The sequence below is a fragment of the Bos grunniens genome, chromosome 9 (assembly GCF_055505025.1).
Source record: "Bos grunniens cultivar Pamir isolate PY7600 chromosome 9, Bosgru_T2T1.0, whole genome shotgun sequence".
Lineage (NCBI taxonomy): Eukaryota > Metazoa > Chordata > Mammalia > Artiodactyla > Bovidae > Bos > Bos grunniens.
In genome coordinates this window covers 95,651,029-95,668,352 of record NC_141173.1, presented here as the reverse complement: position 1 = coordinate 95,668,352, position 17,324 = coordinate 95,651,029, and the positions used below count along the sequence as shown (strand labels likewise).

The following is a 17,324-nucleotide window of genomic DNA, read 5'->3' as shown; positions in this document are numbered from 1 at the left end:
CACATCTCAGGTTTCCATCCCCTGCAGGCGGTGGGTGCTTAGTAAGTTTTTGCCAAGTGAGTAATGGGATGGAGTGGCCAGAAATGTGAGAATTCAGCCTAGAAGACCCGGTGTCACAGTAGCTAGAGGAGAGAAAGAGGGAGCAGTCAAATGCTTCAGACAAAGACCGGAAGATGGTGACTGAAAAGTGGCTTTCGCAGCAAAGATGTCACTCACTGGTGACCCTGGGGAGGGCCAGTCTAGTGTTTCAGGAAGACACACTGGGGAAAGAGTCTTAAGAAATGCAGGTGACAGACGTGCAATGGGAAAGAGAAGTGGTGGATTGGAGGTCAGGTCGGGGCTTGGCAGAGCATGTGGATGTTCAGAGCAGTCGTGGGCGTGAAGAGACTGCCACCACTTGAGGAGGTGAGAGAAGTTTTTGTGTTTTGATGGGAGAACACTGGACATCTAGTATTTCGAGGGGAGGAGTAGAAAGAGCTGAAAGAGAGTGTGTGAAGATAAAGAAGAGAAAGTTAATGAATGGATCAAGGTCCCTGTGGAAGTGAAAGAGATGAGAACATAGATGATACATTTCCCCGTGAGAAAGGATGAGACCTTTTCCTCAGAAATAGGAAAGAATAGTGCTGATAAAAGTCCATTTGCAATCTGGAGAAGGTGATGCAGATAACGATGTAAAAACCAGCCAGGGTAGATTTCCTGTGATATTATGAAGCTTAGGCTTGGGGGTGCCTTACCACATGGGCACCTTTGAGCACTCAGAATTGGTAGGACCTGTCCTGTCTTAGGGAGGGAGGAAGATCAGAGTATAATCCCGAAGCATTTCTTTGTAAGCACTTCCAAAGGATTACCTAATGAAACTCCAAAAGAAAGGTATCAACATTTCTAAGACTCCAGGAATTTATTGTGGTATCTTTTCTCATTCTAAATTACTTTCATTTTAGTACCTAATTTGATATTTGTGGTTTTGTGTGTAGTTTTTTTTTTTTTAAAGGAACTTCCTACCCTTCCCCTACCCCACTATTTGAATACAATTTATTTCCCTCAATACCTCAATCAATCCCTGCTTGTAGGTATGGGGGCAGAAGTTGAAGGAGTTCATAGGCTTCATTTTCTGAGCGAAGTGAGAGACAAATCATTTGAAAGGGATGAAGGGAGCGTAGGCCGCTTGGCAGAGTTCGTGGCTATTTAGGGCAGTTGCTGTGAGGGTAAGAGAGAAACGATCAGGGACAGCAGAGATCATTCTGGGAGCCCACTCCCAGTTTGTCTTGTGGCCCCTGTCCCCCGTCTTGGCTGTCCCAAGTGTCGGAACAGAGAAAACACGTTTCAAGTTGGGGCTGCAGAATAGTATTACTAGAAAGAGGAGGGCTCTGCTGAGCGTCCCTTGTGGCTGAACTGGTAAAGAATCCACCTGCAATGCAGGAGACCTGGGTTCAATCCCTGGGTTGGGAAGATCCCCTGGAGAAGGGAAAGGCTACCTACTCCAGTATTCTGGCCTGAAGAATTCCATGGACTATAGTCCATGGGGTCGCAAAGAGTTGGACACAACTGAGTGACTTTCACTCACTCACTCACTCAACTGGTGTGTTGAGGGAGCAGGTAGAAAGAAGGTGAAGTGATGTACCCCGGAGTTGAGGCGAGTCTGGAAGGAAGTAGAACCATGAGATAGCTGCTCACTCCCGGGAAGGCAAAGATGGAAGGTTTGTTGAGGCTGGAGAGCAGTGAACTGGAAGTAGTCTAGATGCTGAGAGAGTTGAACGTTAGAGAATTAGATATGGAGCTGCTTATTCTAGAAAAAGTTGAAAGGGCCAGTGTTGGCATTTGAGGAAATCCAGAGGGAGGGAAGATGGAGTAGATTTCTGCTGCACTCAGACATATTCAGGATGTGGTGGAGGGGAACCTGCTCAGGTGTGTGTGTGTGTTTAAGGTAATACTGTGAAAATTTTTGTGAAGTGACAGCAACTCTTTAAACAAGTGAGAAAATAAGAAACAGTGACCTTTAAAACAGTGATCTTTACAAGTTTACCTGTTGCTTAAACAGTTTGCTTAATCAGTTGATGTACTAGAACCACAAGAAAATTTTTTAAGCTTTTTATTTTGTGTTATTCCTAACAGATTTTCTTACACCAAGCATTAGTTAGATTATTTTCCCTCTAATCTCTGTAAGGCTGCCAGATGTTTTTACTGTATTAAAATAAACCAAAGACCATTTCTTACGAGTTCCTCAAGGCATCTTCTTTCCTTTCTCTTATTCCAAAAGAAAAAAGAAGAAATGTTTCATCCGGAGACAGCCTGATTCTAGAATACTGAGGTGTTCTAAAAACCATCGCATCATATTTAGATCACCTTCACTTAGTTGGTTAAATCGTTGCATGAAAGGTGAGTGATTAGATAGTTGAGCAGCATCTTCTTTGTCAGGATGCCACTAAGTAACAATTAAATTTCAAAGATTTTAAACAATATTGGGTACCATCTTAAAGGATTTGAAGAAAGGCTAAACGCTTCCATGGGTCCTAAGTATATCTTCCATTCAGAGTGCTTTTCACTTCTGTAGGGACTTCACAGTCACCAAAGATAAACATAAGTATCTATCTATATGCATATGTGTCAAAGGCATTTAAAGTTTTTTGACACCCATATTGATATTCTCAATAACCTCTTTTCCTGTTTCCTACTAATCATTGTTCACAATTGGATACGGTTTGAATAATAATCGTCAAGGTACCAGCAAAATACTATTCTAATAAGTCTGCTTTAAATTTTTAAGGGAGAAATTTTGTTTTAATAGAAAAGTTTTTTTTCCAAGTCTTGAAACATCTAACTCTGTGGTCAATCTACTGTGATTGTGACATGTTCTTTTTTTTTTTCATTGTATGATTCCAATTATAATAACATTTTGTAAGTGACAAAACTATAGAGATAGTAAAAAGGCCCGTGTTTGCCAGGGTTTAGAGGAAGGTAGAGGGAAGGGATGAATATAGAATGCACAGTCAATTTTTAGAGCAGTGGAACTATTCTGTAATGATATGTTCTTATAATTAAAAGAAATATTTTAATTACATGCTAAATTAAATCTGTTACAATTGTTCTAAATACACAGAATGTCCCTGGCTGCTTATTGTGTCATCTGCTGTCGAAGAATGGGAACCTCTACTCCTCCGCCAAAAAGCAGCACATACTGGAGAGATATCAGTGAGTACAGTTTAAACGACAGTATTTTCTTGTAGAAACAGTGATAGAATTCTGGTTAAGTTTCCAGGGTGGTCCGCAAAAACTTATTTAATCCGTGATAAATCTCAGATTTGTTTACAACTTTTCTGGACTGATGGTTCACCCCCAGTTTGTAGGCCCAGAGGCATGCATAGTCCTTTTTCTTGGGAATCTCCCCCTCCCTTTGTTCCTGTCAGGTTCGTACTCATCCTTGTAAATTCAAGTCTCACTCCATTCTTCAGCAGCTGTTTATTAAGCTCCTATACCACTGGCGCCAGGCCCATGTATTAGGTTCTGGGAATTCAGTGGAGAGCCAGGAAGATGTTTCGCTTGCCCTCTAAGAACTTAAGGTCTAGCACCAATGTCCTGTCTTTATTTGTAAATGTTTATGTTTATTACTAACCTTTATTTGTAAAATGAGAATATTACCTAGGCCATCTTTCATTCATTCTGCTGTGTGCTGGGTACTACTAGGCCCTGAGGGTACAGTATTGAATAAGACAAAGTCTGTCCTCATGGAGCTTCCTTTTGGTCTTTAAGAGAGATCAGTTTTTAGGATAGATCCTTTTCATCTGGAAAATTCTGTGATTTTGTATTTTAAAAATACAAAAAGGAGTGGAACAGAGAAGGGAGCTTTTCTTCTCTCATCATTTCTAGCGGAACAAACTCAAGGGTGGTGAATATACTGTAGGGCAGCAGAAGAGGCTGTGAGTCTGCGCTCTGTCTCCAGGGCTTAGTGAAAAAGAAACATCCTAGTATGAAGGAACAGGGCCAGCAGTATAGGAGGAAACAAACCAGCTGCTCCTCAGGAAGTCCAGGAAGCCATCTTGGAATAAGGAAGACTTCCTGGAATTATCCTCTTTCCTGTTCTGGAACTGTTTCCTAGAACTTGGAAGGAATGTTTGGGCTGATATGTGGGGAAGTCAGTGGAGAGTTCCTTAACCCTCAGTAGGGAGGAGAAATGTTTTCTTGGCAGCATTATTTGAAGCTTTGAACAAAACTCGGAACAAAGCTTCTATACATCCAACAAATTATACATTGACATTGTCTTTTTTTCCCTTTCTTTTTGAAGGAAATATAATAAAGTTTACTGGATCACTTATTTTAGGGTAAGTGTCAACTGTGAAATGTTAATTGACTTCATTATACTACTGTTTGAGAGCTCAGTGGAAGGAATTTACAGGTAGCATAGGGGTACTGAAAGGGTATAGATTTTGGAATCTGCGAACATGTGGATTCATCACTGGTTAATCACTGGTTCTGTCACTTCAGTGTTGTCTTGAGCCAGTTACTTTAAGCCCTGAGGAGTGTTTTCTCTTGGATCTAAGTGTAGATCTGGGAGTTCTGCCCTGGCACTGTTGCTCTGAGGAAAGCACTTGGCAAGTACAGAGCAGGCACTCACTGATTAGCTTTCACATACCTAAGATCACATCTTATGTTAGGTTATGAAGAGGTTCAAGAAAGCTGAAATCAACTATAGTCAAAATTATTTTTGAAAGTCCTTTGAGTCACCATAAAGCTGTTATGAAAGGAATTGAGGTTGACTGAGAAAACCACTAGATTGACACTCCCATTTCATGCTGTTTCAGAGGCACATGTTTAATGAATGGAGTGATTTTCTTCCAAAGGTTGTTATTTTTCATTCTCTTTTCTTCTTTTTGGAGAGGAGGGATGGATATATATTAAGTGTATGTCCAATGCTGCTCTAGTGTTTCTGTTAATAATAATCTTTTTCATTAGTGTGAATATGAAATCAAGTCTTAGATACTAAAATGATAAAGTAGATATATTTGCCATTTTATCCAAATACATACATTTCTCCATGACATTATAAGGTAAGACAGAACATATTTAGAGGATTTTTTTCCTTGGACTCATTCCAGGCAAAAGATACATGTTATATTCTTTTCTATGATGAAGTTTCTTTGTTTATATCATAGTAAAATTCAGGAATATTGTGAAAAATCACAATTTCTAGTAAAGAATTTTGTCTTTCATGAAACATGTGATAAAAATACTGAATAGATTTGTTTGTTTTGGCTGCCCTGGTTGATCCCCGCAGAGAGGTGATGACTCTCGAGAGCTTTCTCTCCATTCTTCTGGTGCTGGCGGTGTCTGGCCTTTCTGTCTTCCTTGCTTTTGCTGTAGGGTGGGAAGCTTGGGAAAAGGCTTCATATAACTGTTGTTTCTAAGCTCTGAGTTCACAGAGTGCAGCCTTTGTGTCTGGATATAAGGAGTGTGTAGGTCAGTCTGACTAGGGGAAAAAATCCTGCACTTTAGGATGTACAACATTGTATTTCACTTAAAAACAAATTCCAGTTTGCTTCCCCCCACCTCCACCGTGCAGCTTGCAGCATCTTAGTTTCCCAGCCAAGGACTGGACCTGGGCCCTTGGCAGTGAAAGGGCAGAGTCCTAACCACTGGGTCGTCAGAGCAGTCCTTGTGTTTCACTTCAAATATTTGATTTTAGGTTTAACACTTAGGAGAGAAGAAATTTTCATATGCTGGTGTTAAGGAGTACAGATTGACTAATCTTTTTAAAAAACACTTTGGCATTATCTAGTAAAGTTGAACAATATATAAATACTTTCAGAAAGTCTATAATTTTATTTCTAAGTATGTATCTTGGAGGAACATATGTGTCTATAGAACACGAGTATGTATCTTAGAGGAACATATACACATGCCTACAGTGCAGAAGTATATGGTGTGTATATAACACACTGTTTGTAATTGACTCAAAACAGAAATTCCCTAAATGCCCGTCTGTGGTAGAATGGATAAGTAAGTCGTTATATAGCCACACAGTGGATGAATCACATGCCACGTGAAAATACAAATGCTTGAGCTCGAGATACATGTAACAACATGGGTGAATCTCACAGGAAGAAGGCTGGACTAAAGTGTACATACAGTGAGATTCCATTCCTTTGACATTCACAGACAAAATTAGGCCTTGTTGTTTAAAGGTTCGTGTTTAGGTGGTGAACTATAAAGAATAGCAAGGATATTATTATAATCAGAGAATAATAATTGGCTATAAAGATGAGAGACAGGGTCAGGATCAGGGAGGGACGCACTGTGGGCTTCTGGGTACTGTTAATGTTTTTTGCCTGGGAATGTAATGCAGATATTTCTTATTATTTGTTAAGCTGAAATGTGTATATACATTTGTATATATATATGTATAATGTATGTTATATACACATTACCGTATTCATACTATGTTTCCCAATAAAAAAGAAAGAAAAAGTTCTACAGAAAGCTTATTAAAAAAGAGTGGCTCCTGTGTTATATTTAGATTATATGTTTATGATGAATTTTTTGTTTCTTTTTAAGAGGCTCTTTATTTATTACATATGAAGTTCTGGCCTTGAAGAAGTCTTTGACATTAGATACTCAAGTGATAGAAAGAGAAAAAATGAAGTCATATATATATGTGCACACAGTTTCTTTAGATAAAACAGAAAATCATGGTAAGTTCATGGTCATGGTAAAGTAATCCCATCTTTGTGAACAATGGAAGTTAGTTATTGAATTTAAAAAATGAGTATTTAGGAATGTAAATTGGTACAAACACTATGGAAAACAGTATTCAGATTCCTTAAAAAATTAACAATAGAACTATATTAGAACCAGCAATTCCATCCCTGGGTATTTATTCAAAGAAAATTCTAAAAGATTATTCATCCCTCTATTCAGTGCAGCATTATTTACGATAGCCAAGATATGAAAGCAGCCTAAGTGCCCATCAATAGATGAATGGATAAAGAAGATATGTGTGTGTATATACACAACGGAATATTGCTCAGCCATAAAAAGGAATGAAACCTTACCATTTGTAACAACACGATAGACCCAGAGGGTATAATGCTGATTGAAATAAGTCAGACAGAGAAAGACAAAATACTGTGTGATTTCATGTATATGTGGAATCTAAAAATCGAACATGAGTAAACAAAACAGAAACCAAATCATTTATACAGAACACCTACACGTGGTTGCCAGAGGAGTGGGGGTTGGGGAAGAAGAGAAATAGGCAAGGGAGATTGAGAGGTACAATCTTTTGGTTATAAATAAATGAGTTACAGATATAAAGTATTCAGTGTGGGGAATGTGGTCAGTAATTATGCAGTACTCTTGTATGGTGAGAGATGATAACTAGATTTAGTGTGCTGATCATTTTGAAATATATAGAAGTATGAAATTACTTCATGTGACTGGCAGAAATTAGAACTAAAATGTTTCACAGTAAAGGAAAATTTTCTTAGTTGTCTCCCAGCCATACTAACTGTATCAAACTAAAATGAAATAACTTTGTGAAGGAAAAGCTTCTCCCCAACCACCCAGTTTTAAAAGTGATCAGGAGGATTAGATACAGAACAGAGAGAAGTAGAAAAATAAAGGATATAAAAAATCCATAGTTCCTGCCCCAGTGATTGTTATATTGTGATATCAACAGTCCTGGTGGCTCAGTGGTCAAGAATCTGCCTGTCAATGTGGGAGACACAGGTTTGATCCCTAGGTTGGGAAGATCCCCTGGAGAAGGGAATGACAACCCACTCTGGTATTCTTGCCTAGAGAACTCCATGGACAGAGGAGCCTGGCAGGCTACAGTCCATGGAGTTGCAGAGTCAGTCAGGACTTAGCAACTAAACAACAACAACAATACCAGTAACTAACACAATGTTGTAAGTCAATTATACATCAAGAACAAACAGACTCATAGAGAAGAGATCAGATTTGTGCTTACCATTGGCAGGGCACGTGGCGGCAGGGAGAATTGGATGAAGGTGGTCAAAATGTACAAACTTCCAGTTATAAGATAAATAAGTACTCAGGGTATAACGTACATTAATGAATATAAATGTAACTAACACTGTTGTATGTTATATATGAAAGTTATTATGAGAATGAATCCTCAGAGTTTTCCTTACAAGGAAAAATTTTTTTTCTATGTCTTTAATTTTGTATCCATGAGATGATAGATGTTCAAATCATGCTGTTTACTTTAAACTTATACGGACCTGTATGTCAATTGTTGTGCAATAAAACTTGAAGAAAAAACTATAAAAATTTTAAAAAATGAATACAACATTAATAAAAGAGGTTCAGCTAACTGTAAGAATAACCAGACCTGTAAGAACCAAGTTGCTAAGGAATTAATTGAAAATCAAATTTTGGACTTCACATATTTAACCCAAATTTGCAGCTCTCCTATAACTAAGTCAGGTGAAGACTAGCCAACTGTTTTAGTCTAAACTTGGAGTTCCTTGGTGGCTCAGCTGGTAAAGAATCCACCTGCTATGCGGGAGACCTGGATTCAATCCCTGGGTTGGGAAGATTCCCCTGGAGAAGGGAAAGGCTACCCACTCCAGTATTCTGGCCTGGAGAATTCCATGGACTGTACAGTCCGTGGGGTCACAAAAAGTCAGACATGACTGAGCGAGTTTCACTTTCACTTGGAGTTCTTTACTTCACGAGGACTGTCAGTTCAGACGCTGGTCCTCAGTTTAGCAAACATGAAAACATGATTTTTGTCACTTAGCTCAGAGGTATTTTTGTCTAAGGCATTTATTATTATGCACCCTAAACTCATGGGATGGATTCATAAATGTGAATGCCAACTTATTTACAGAGGGAAAAAAAAAATGTGTCATTAAGGTTGGAAAACCTGGCTCTACTAGTCGAAACCCTTCCCTCCTCCATATTTAGGTCAGATAGAAACCCAATTAGTAATCAGATGGTTGCTTGGTGAACATGAACTTTTAGAACAGAGTATCTTTTCATCAGGATATGGGTAGCCTGGCAAGTCATCACACTAGATTTACAGCTGCCTGTTGTACATCGTCAGCCAGAATAACCATGTCTGTGAGCACTTTACGTTCCCCGAGTCGGGCAGGTTCTGCTGCTCCCCTGTCTGCAGCTGTATCTATCACCGCCCTCTCTAGTCTGCATGTATTGTTAGTGTACCCTACTTATTTCAGCATGCTTTCATGGTGTGTTACATCAATTACACAGCTAGTTTTTATAGCATGTAATTTACTTATATAGTAAAGCTGAATCTCACTAGTCACGTATCTCTAATTTTCGCTTTGAGAGGGGTATTTTTTTTGTGTGTGTGTAATTTTAATTTAATTTTATTTTTAAATTTTACATAATTGTATTAGTTTTGCCAAATATCAAAATGAATCCATCACAGTGAGAGGGGTATTTTTAAGTGACATTTTCTCAAATATAGTTAATCCTGTGTTGTATATGAGGATTTTTGTTAGCTTGAGTTAGTGTGTTTGCTTTTGTTTTGTTTTCACCTTTTCCCTGACTAGGAAAGTAATTTTGGAAGCGGGGTAGGAATTTGGAGACTCTGTGTTCCCATAATGGTTTTAGTTGCTTTAATAGTGACAGTAAAAAAAGAAAGATGCTATTTTACATTTTCTTTTTAAAAAATCAGAACTTAATTTATATATTTTTCTTTGAAGTATTGGAGCACAGCATTAAGAGTACCTATTTGATTTTATTTACATCTGTAATCATTCTAGGAATCACCTACCAGGCAAGAAAAGAGCTTCACAAAGCAGTAAGAAAAGTATTAGCAACATCAGCCAGGATATTTCGGGGTCCATTTGCTGGTAAGTATCACATACTTAATTGAGAATCCTTATCAGTAATCTGAAAGTCATTCAGTGATCAACCTGAGATTTTTTTTTCCATTTCTTGTGCTAAGATTTATTGTAGCTATGGAACATTGAATAACCTTGTTCTCTTGGGCTATACTTAATTTTAAGGACTTGATGCCTTGGAAAGATTTTTCCTTCTGTCTTTATGGATGCATTATTTTTAGATAGTTGTCCGACTCTTTGTGACACCATGGACTGTAGCCTATCAGGCTTCTGCATCCAAGGGATTCATTTTCCAGGCAAGAGTACAGGAGTGGGTTGCCATTTTCTTCTCCAGCAGATCTTCCTGACCAAGGGATCAAATCCGGGTCTCCTGCATTGCAGGCAGACACTTTACCCTCTGAGCCACCAGGGAAGCCCAAATAAATATTGAGACTCTCTTGATGAATATTTCAAAATTATTTGTTAGAAAATCATTTCCATGCTTTCTCATATTGCATCAAAAATCTAGATTCACAATTGGGCAAATCTACATTGTGGAGCTCCCTGTAAAAGGGCTGACCTGATCTCTTTACAAAGTTGGTGTGATGAAAAAGGAAAGGTGGGAAAACTTTCTAGAATTATTAAAGAGACTTAACAAAATCCTGTTTTGTTTTGTTTTGTTTTTAAACAGCTCTAAAGATATTTTGAGAAAAGGTGGAGGAATTTGAAGATGGAGTTAGACTGATTTTTAGACGATCTGGAAGATTGTTGTTAGTATTCTTAGGTGTTATAATGGCATTGTGATTATATAGGAGAATGTAGGCTTATTTTTAGGACATGCATTTAGAATTATGAAAGGGTAAAATATCATTACTTCTGCAACTTTCTTTTACACAGTTTAGAAAAAAAGTATATACACATCCAGGGGAATTCTCTGGTAGCCCAGTGGTTCGGACTATACGCTTTCTCTGTCAAGGGCCTGGGTTTAATCCCTCGTCAGGGAACTAGGATCCCACAAGCTGCTCAGCATAGCAAAAAAGTAAAATAAATTATACACACCATGCAGATTAAACAGCTATGGCAAAATAAGAACATTTGTTAAATCTAATTGTGGTAAACATGTGGCTGTTAATGTATTATTATTTTAATCTATCTCATATACTTGATATTTCTCATAATAAAAAGTTTCTTTAGGGAAAAGGAGCCAAAAAGAAACAAAGACCTTATTGTGAAAGCCAACATAATATATAAAACAAAAGCATGTACATATTATACGTAACAAATGAAACATCATAATATGACAGAACTGAGAATAAGCCTCAGTCATTATCAACACCTGGCGATGGATTTAACTTCCCTATTGTAGATTTCAGATACTTAACAAACTACCCTCTTACATGTGAGGATGAAAACGTTTTAGCAGTTCACATTGTCTTTTTTTTGTTACCGCGAAGACACTTTTAGTACAGTCGATATAGAAGATCACGACTGCGCTGTGTGGCTGCTGCTGAGGAAGAGCCGGTCGGATGACAGAGCAGCCCGACTGCAGGCCGTCCAGGAGATGTCGGAGGCCCGTCACTGGCACGGTAAGGAGACGTCAGCGCACGCTGCACACATTGGCAAGCTCGTGATCTCTGATGTGAAATGAAGGGCCAGAGACATCAAAGGAGAATAATTCAGGAAATATTAACATGTGTAAAAAATATTTTCAAAAACTTTAAAAGAAACTCCAGTGATAAAGTACGAAACCTGCTGGCCTGGTAGCCATGGGGTGTTTGGTAAGAACCCCCTGAAAACGGAGGTAGATATATTTGTATAAACTTTCTCCCAGAATGAAGTTTTTATACTTGATGGGAGAAACTCTTGATTCTGATAGGTATAGCTTAATGTGTTGGCATGTTTTTTCATTCCTATTTAATGAGATATATTTTAATTGCTGGCTGCACCAAAGTGATATGTGCTTTCAGTTGACAGTCTCTTGGCTTTAATATAATAATTTGTCAAATGTACCTAATTGGCCATGTGTATGTTTGTTTTTTAAGAAAGGTTTTTAATATTTAATTGTATTTAAAATTGCAGGTTCTGCGGTAAAAGTACATGAGCAAGAGCTCAGATCTGCTCTGAATATAGTACAGGGACTAAAGTATATACTTTGTTAGTAGAGGGCTTCCCTGGTGGCTCAGATGGTAAAGCGTCTGCCTGAAATGCAGGAGACCCGGGTTCGATCCCTGGGTCGGGAAGATCCCTGGAGAAGGAAATGGCAACCCACTCCAATATTCTTGCCTAGAAAATTCCGTGGATTGAGGAGCCTGGTGGGCTACAGTCCACGGGGTCACAAAGAGTCAGATATGACTGAACGACTTTGCTTTTGCTTTTTTCACTTTCCCTGGTGGCTCAGACAGTATAGAATCTGCCTGCAGTGCAGGAAACCTGGGTTTGATCCCTGAGTTGGGAACATCCCTTGGAGGAGGAAATGGCAACCGGGTCCAGTATTCTTATCTGGAGTATTACGTGGGCAGAGAAGCCTGGCAGACTACAGTTCATGGGGTCACAAAGAGTCTAATACAACTGAGTGACTAACACTTTCACTTTCACAAACATGTAAAAAAAATGATGTTCTCAAAGAAAAGTTTAGTTTCAGAATAAGATCTCTGTCTCCATACGAGTTAGTCAGTCAGTTTGACTAATTGGTGACTATAGTAATTTATAATGTAAAAATAAGCTTACTTAATTTGAGTGATCATCTGAATTAAATTCACCCATTCCAGTCCATTTTAGTTCACTAATTCCTAAATTGTCGATGTTCACTCTTGCCATCTCCTGTTTGACCACTTCTAATTTACCTTGATTCGTGGACCTAACATTCCAGGTTCCTATGCAATATTGCTCTTTACAGCATTGGACTTCACTTCCATCACCAGTCACATTCACAACTGGGTGTTGTTTTCACTTTGGCTCCATCTCTTCATTCTTTCCGGAGTTATTTCTCCATTCTTCTCCAGTAGCATATTGGACACCTACCGAACAACCTGGGGAGTTCATCTTTCAGTGTCATATCTTTTTGCCTTTTCATACTGTTCATGGGGTTTTCAAGGCAAGAATACTGAAGTGGTTTGCCATTCCTTCTCCAGTGGACCACGTTTTGTCAGAACTCTCCACCATGACCTGTCCATCTTGGGTGGCCCTAGTTTCATGGCTCATAGGTTCATTGAGTTTGACAAGGCTGTGGGCCATGTGATCAGTTTGATTAGTTTTTCTGTGATTGTGGTTTTCATTCAGTCTGCCCTTTGACAGATAAGAGGCTTATGGAAGCTTCCTGATGGGAGAGACTGACTGAGGGGGAAACTGTCTTATCCTGATGGGCCGGGCTGTGCTCAGTAAATCTTTAATCCAATTTTCTGTTGATTGATGGGCTGGGGTGTGTTCCCTCCCTGTTGTTTGACCTGAGACCAAACTATGCTGCTAAGTCGCTTCAGTCGTGTCCGACTCTGTGCGACCCCATAGACGGCAGCCCACCAGGCTCCTCTGTCCATGGGATTCTCCAGGCAGGAACACTGGAGTGGGTTGCCATTTCCTCCTCCAATGCATGAAAGTGAAAAGTCAAAGTGAAGTTGCTCAGTCGTGTCCGACTCCTAGCGACCCCGTGGACTGTAGCCTACCAGGCTCCTCAGTCCATGGGATTTTCCAGGCAAGAGTACTGGAGTGGGGTGCCATTGCCTTCTCCAGAGACCAAACTATGGTGGAGGTAATTAAAAGACACTTGCTCCTTGGAAGAAAAGCTATGACCAGCCTAGACAGCATATTAAAAAACAGAGACATTACTTTGCTAACAAAGGTCCATCTAGTCAAAGCTGTGGTTTTTCCCGTAGTCATGTATGGATGTGAAAGTTGGACTATAAAGAAAGCTAAGCACCAGAGAATTGATGCTTTTGAACTATGGTGTTGGAGAAGACTCTTGAGAGTCCCTTGGACTGCAAGGAGATCCAACCAGTCAATCCTAAAGGAAATCAGTCCTGAATCTTCATTGGAAGGACTGATGCTGAAGCTGAAGCTCCAGTACTTTGGCCACCTGATGCGAAAAACTGACTTATTGGAAAAGACCTTGATGCTGGGAAAGAATGAAGGCAGGAGGAGAAGGGGACGACAGAGGATGAGATGGCTAGATGGCATCACCGACTTGATAGATATGAGTTTGAGCAAGCTCTGGGAGTTGGTGATGGACAGGGAAGCCTGGCATGCTGCAGTCCATGGGGTCGCAAAGAGTCGGACACAACTGAGTGACTGAACTGAACTAGCTCAGTGGAGAATGTGAGTGGCGGTTTAGAATAAAAATCTGTTTCAAAATCTGCCTTCCAAGACTCCATTCAGATTTCTGCTCCATCAGAAACATCAAAGTTGGAGCCCTGGCATGTAGATTTTGAAAAAGTTCCACACTTGATTCTTACACCCAGGTTACATAGGGCTATTATTAAAAATAATGTCTCCTCCAGTGGTTGCAGGTTTTGTTTTTTTTTTTTTTGACACATGTCTTAATCCATTTGGGATGCTGTAGCAAAATGCCATAGACTAGGTGGCTTATTTTGGGCTTCCCTGGTGGCTCAGATGGTAAAGAATACGCCTGCAATGTGGGAGACCTGGGTTTGATCCTGGGCTGGAAAGATCCCCTGGAGAAGGGAACGGCTACTCACTCCAGTATTCTGGCCTGGAGAATTCCATGGATTATATAGTCCATGGGGTTGCAAAGAGTCAGATACGACTGAGCGACTTTCACTTTTCAGGTAGCTTATAAACAACAGAAATTTATTTCTCACGGTTTTCTGGAGGCTGAGAAATACAAGATCAGGGCAGCAGACTTGGCACCCTGGTGTCTGGTAAGGATGGAGGGTCCCTTTTACAGGAGCACTAATCCTAGTCATGAGCGCTGCACATCACCTTGCAAAGGCCCTACCTCCAAATCCCATGACATTAGGGATTAGGTTCCAACACATGAATTTGGGAGGGACACAAACATTCACTCTATAGCAATACATAAAGAATGGAACAGTGAAATCATGAAGGCTAAACCAAAGTACTGCTATCTGGGACCTCAGATTATTAATCAGCATCATGAAATGCCAGAGCACCATAGCAGTACCAGGGGATGATGGATCTAAATGGAACCGCAGGCTTTTGTTGATGGTGTTCAGTTGCTAAGTCATGTCTGACTCTTTGCTACGCTGGACTGTAGCATGCCAGGCTCCTCTTTCCTTCACTGTCTCCCGGAGTTTGCTCAAACTCATGTTCATTGAGTCAGTGATGCTATCTAACCATCTCATCCTCTGCCACCCCCTTCTTCTGCCTTCAGTCTTTCCCAGCATCATGGTCTTTTTCAATGAGTTGGCTCTTTGCATCAGGTGACCAAAGTATTAGAGCTTCAACATCAGTCCTTCTAATGAATATTTAGGATTGAGTTCCTTTAGGATTGACTGGTTTGATCTCCTTGCAGGGTTTTCTGTAGTGATCAAAATAGCTTTTGAATGCTGGAATTTCTTTTTTAAAGGAGAAGAAATTAAATTGGTTCTGATCTATCAGGTTTCACATTTGAGGTTTATTTTTTCAAAAAGGTTAGTTAGACTGTGATATGTCTAGATATGTGTTGAAAATCAGATCAGTCATGGAAATGTTGGATATTTCGCTTATTGGTATTGTAAATGCAGCAAAATTTTGAATTATAAACTTATAGTTTAAAAATTATGTTCTTCATTTAATCTTTGAAACAACCATAGCCTAAGTTGGGTGCTAACAGCATACTTCTGCAATAGATTACCAGTACAGGATAATCGCTCAAGCCTGTGATATGAGAACTCTTACTGGTTTGGCACGAAGCAAAGACAGTGATCTTCGGTTTTTTCTCCGCCCTCCTCCCCTGCCATCTTTAAAAGAAGTAAGTAAAAATAATCTGCTGAGTGAAAAAAAGTTTAATATATCATCTTCACTTTGGGTGCAAAATAACAATTCAAAAAATAATTTTTTGGCTGCTTCTCACAAGCAGGTTAGTTAGGGTGTAAACCTGCAATTGTAGCTTCCATTCCAAGGTTTCTTGATTCCTCAGGAGGTGCTATTTCTCCTAAATTATTTTCCTCTTTGTGGAGTTGGGAGTCTCTTTTTACCAGAGGGTGGCTTCTTAGCATATCAGCATCCATCAATTGGTCCTTTGTACTAAGATTGTTATAGATTGGTTTTTCTCAATCTCAACACTACTGACATTTTGGGTCAAATAATTCTTTGTTGTTGGAAGATGTTCTGTACACAGTGGCAGCTACTCCCTGGATGACAGTAGCACCCCCCAATTGTAACAACCGAAAATGTCTCCAGATATTTCTAAATATTTCCTAGTCTGCAAAACAGCCCCTGAGAAGCACTGCATTTAGATACTAATGTATTACCATGTTGTTGTTCAGTCGCCAAGTCGTGTCCGACTCTTTGAGACCCCATGGACTGCAGCACACCAGGTCTCCCTGTATTAGTATACAATAATAGTATTAATTATAGTGGTTAATTAATAATAAATAATAGTGGTTAATTAATAACAATGGTTAATTGTTAACCACTAATAAAGATATTAGAGCATGTTCCCTAAGTGCTTTTCCTAGGCTTTCCTAGAAAGTGAAAATCTGAAAACTTTGCCATGAGTTTTTGAAAAACAGAAAAAAACTATACTAGACGTAAGTTATTAGTGAAAATCAGAACAATAGGAACAAGTTGTGGATATTAAAAAGCCAGCTTTAATTAGAGAGAATATAGTAATTCATTTTGAGTCAAGATGTGAAGTGGCCCATGAGGTGAAATCTTGAGCGATAAATTGCAGTAGGTCTTTCAGGCTGAGGTAGTAGACAGGAAAGTATGGAATTCAAAATTAAACAGTCCCCTTTTACCAGGGTGGGTGACCGGCTGCAAGACTAAAAGCACTGATTTACCTCTACTGTTTTGTTTTGGCTTAGATTCTTTGGGTGCTTTTCATTATACTCAATTGTTGAATTTAGTTATGAAGAATTTTTTCCCTTTATTTCAGGATTCTTCCACTGAAGAAGAGCTCAGGCACCTGCTGGCTTCTTTACCTCAAACAGACCTGGACGAGTGTATCCAGTGTTTTACAGCTTTGGCTCTGAGTGAGAGCAGTCAAAGTCTAGCTGCTCAGAAGGTTAGCCCTTCTATTCAGTTAGTAAATACCCTTGAGTGTCCACTTTTCTAAAATGTTGTGCTAGAGGCTAGCACTTAGAGCTGTAGGGCAGTCATTCATCTAGGAACTGAATACTTCTGATTCCTGGTTGTCTGCCACATCCTGGGCTTGGTGTTCAGGATAACGGGAGACAGTTAATAAACAAAGTTACAGAGCGTGTAAGAGAGATCCAGGATCCCATCACTCTTTGTAAGAGGCCATGTTCAAAAAGCTCTATAGGATGTCCTCTGAAGTTGGATCTTGAAGAATGAATAGGTAGTAACCGACAAGGCTATTAAACATTACCTCTATGTTGGTGA

At 39.4% G+C, this 17,324-nt stretch overlaps 1 protein-coding gene and 1 non-coding gene across 5 annotated transcripts in view; both read left to right on the top strand.

The window, feature by feature from the left end:
• Positions 1 to 17,324, top strand: part of SERAC1 (serine active site containing 1) — a 54,248-nt gene that overhangs the window by 10,199 nt on the left and 26,725 nt on the right. For 3 of the 4 annotated variants that reach the window (XR_015133369.1, XM_086318566.1, XM_086318569.1), the window contains exons 2-9: positions 2,258 to 2,376; positions 3,098 to 3,189; positions 4,280 to 4,316; positions 6,547 to 6,683; positions 9,747 to 9,836; positions 11,261 to 11,392; positions 15,608 to 15,729; positions 16,858 to 16,986. Coding sequence is in view for 3 of the 4 variants with exons in the window: in XM_086318566.1 (XP_086174692.1) it covers positions 3,099 to 3,189; positions 4,280 to 4,316; positions 6,547 to 6,683; positions 9,747 to 9,836; positions 11,261 to 11,392; positions 15,608 to 15,729; positions 16,858 to 16,986 (738 nt within the window). In the remaining variant the exon portion in view is untranslated. The remainder of the gene's footprint in view (positions 1 to 2,257; positions 2,377 to 3,097; positions 3,190 to 4,279; positions 4,317 to 6,546; positions 6,684 to 9,746; positions 9,837 to 11,260; positions 11,393 to 15,607; positions 15,730 to 16,857; positions 16,987 to 17,324) is intronic. The other variant, XM_086318567.1, reaches the window with a different exon arrangement.
• On the top strand, positions 11,975 to 12,046 carry TRNAF-GAA (transfer RNA phenylalanine (anticodon GAA)). The gene has a single exon. It is a non-coding gene; the product is annotated as a tRNA-Phe (tRNA).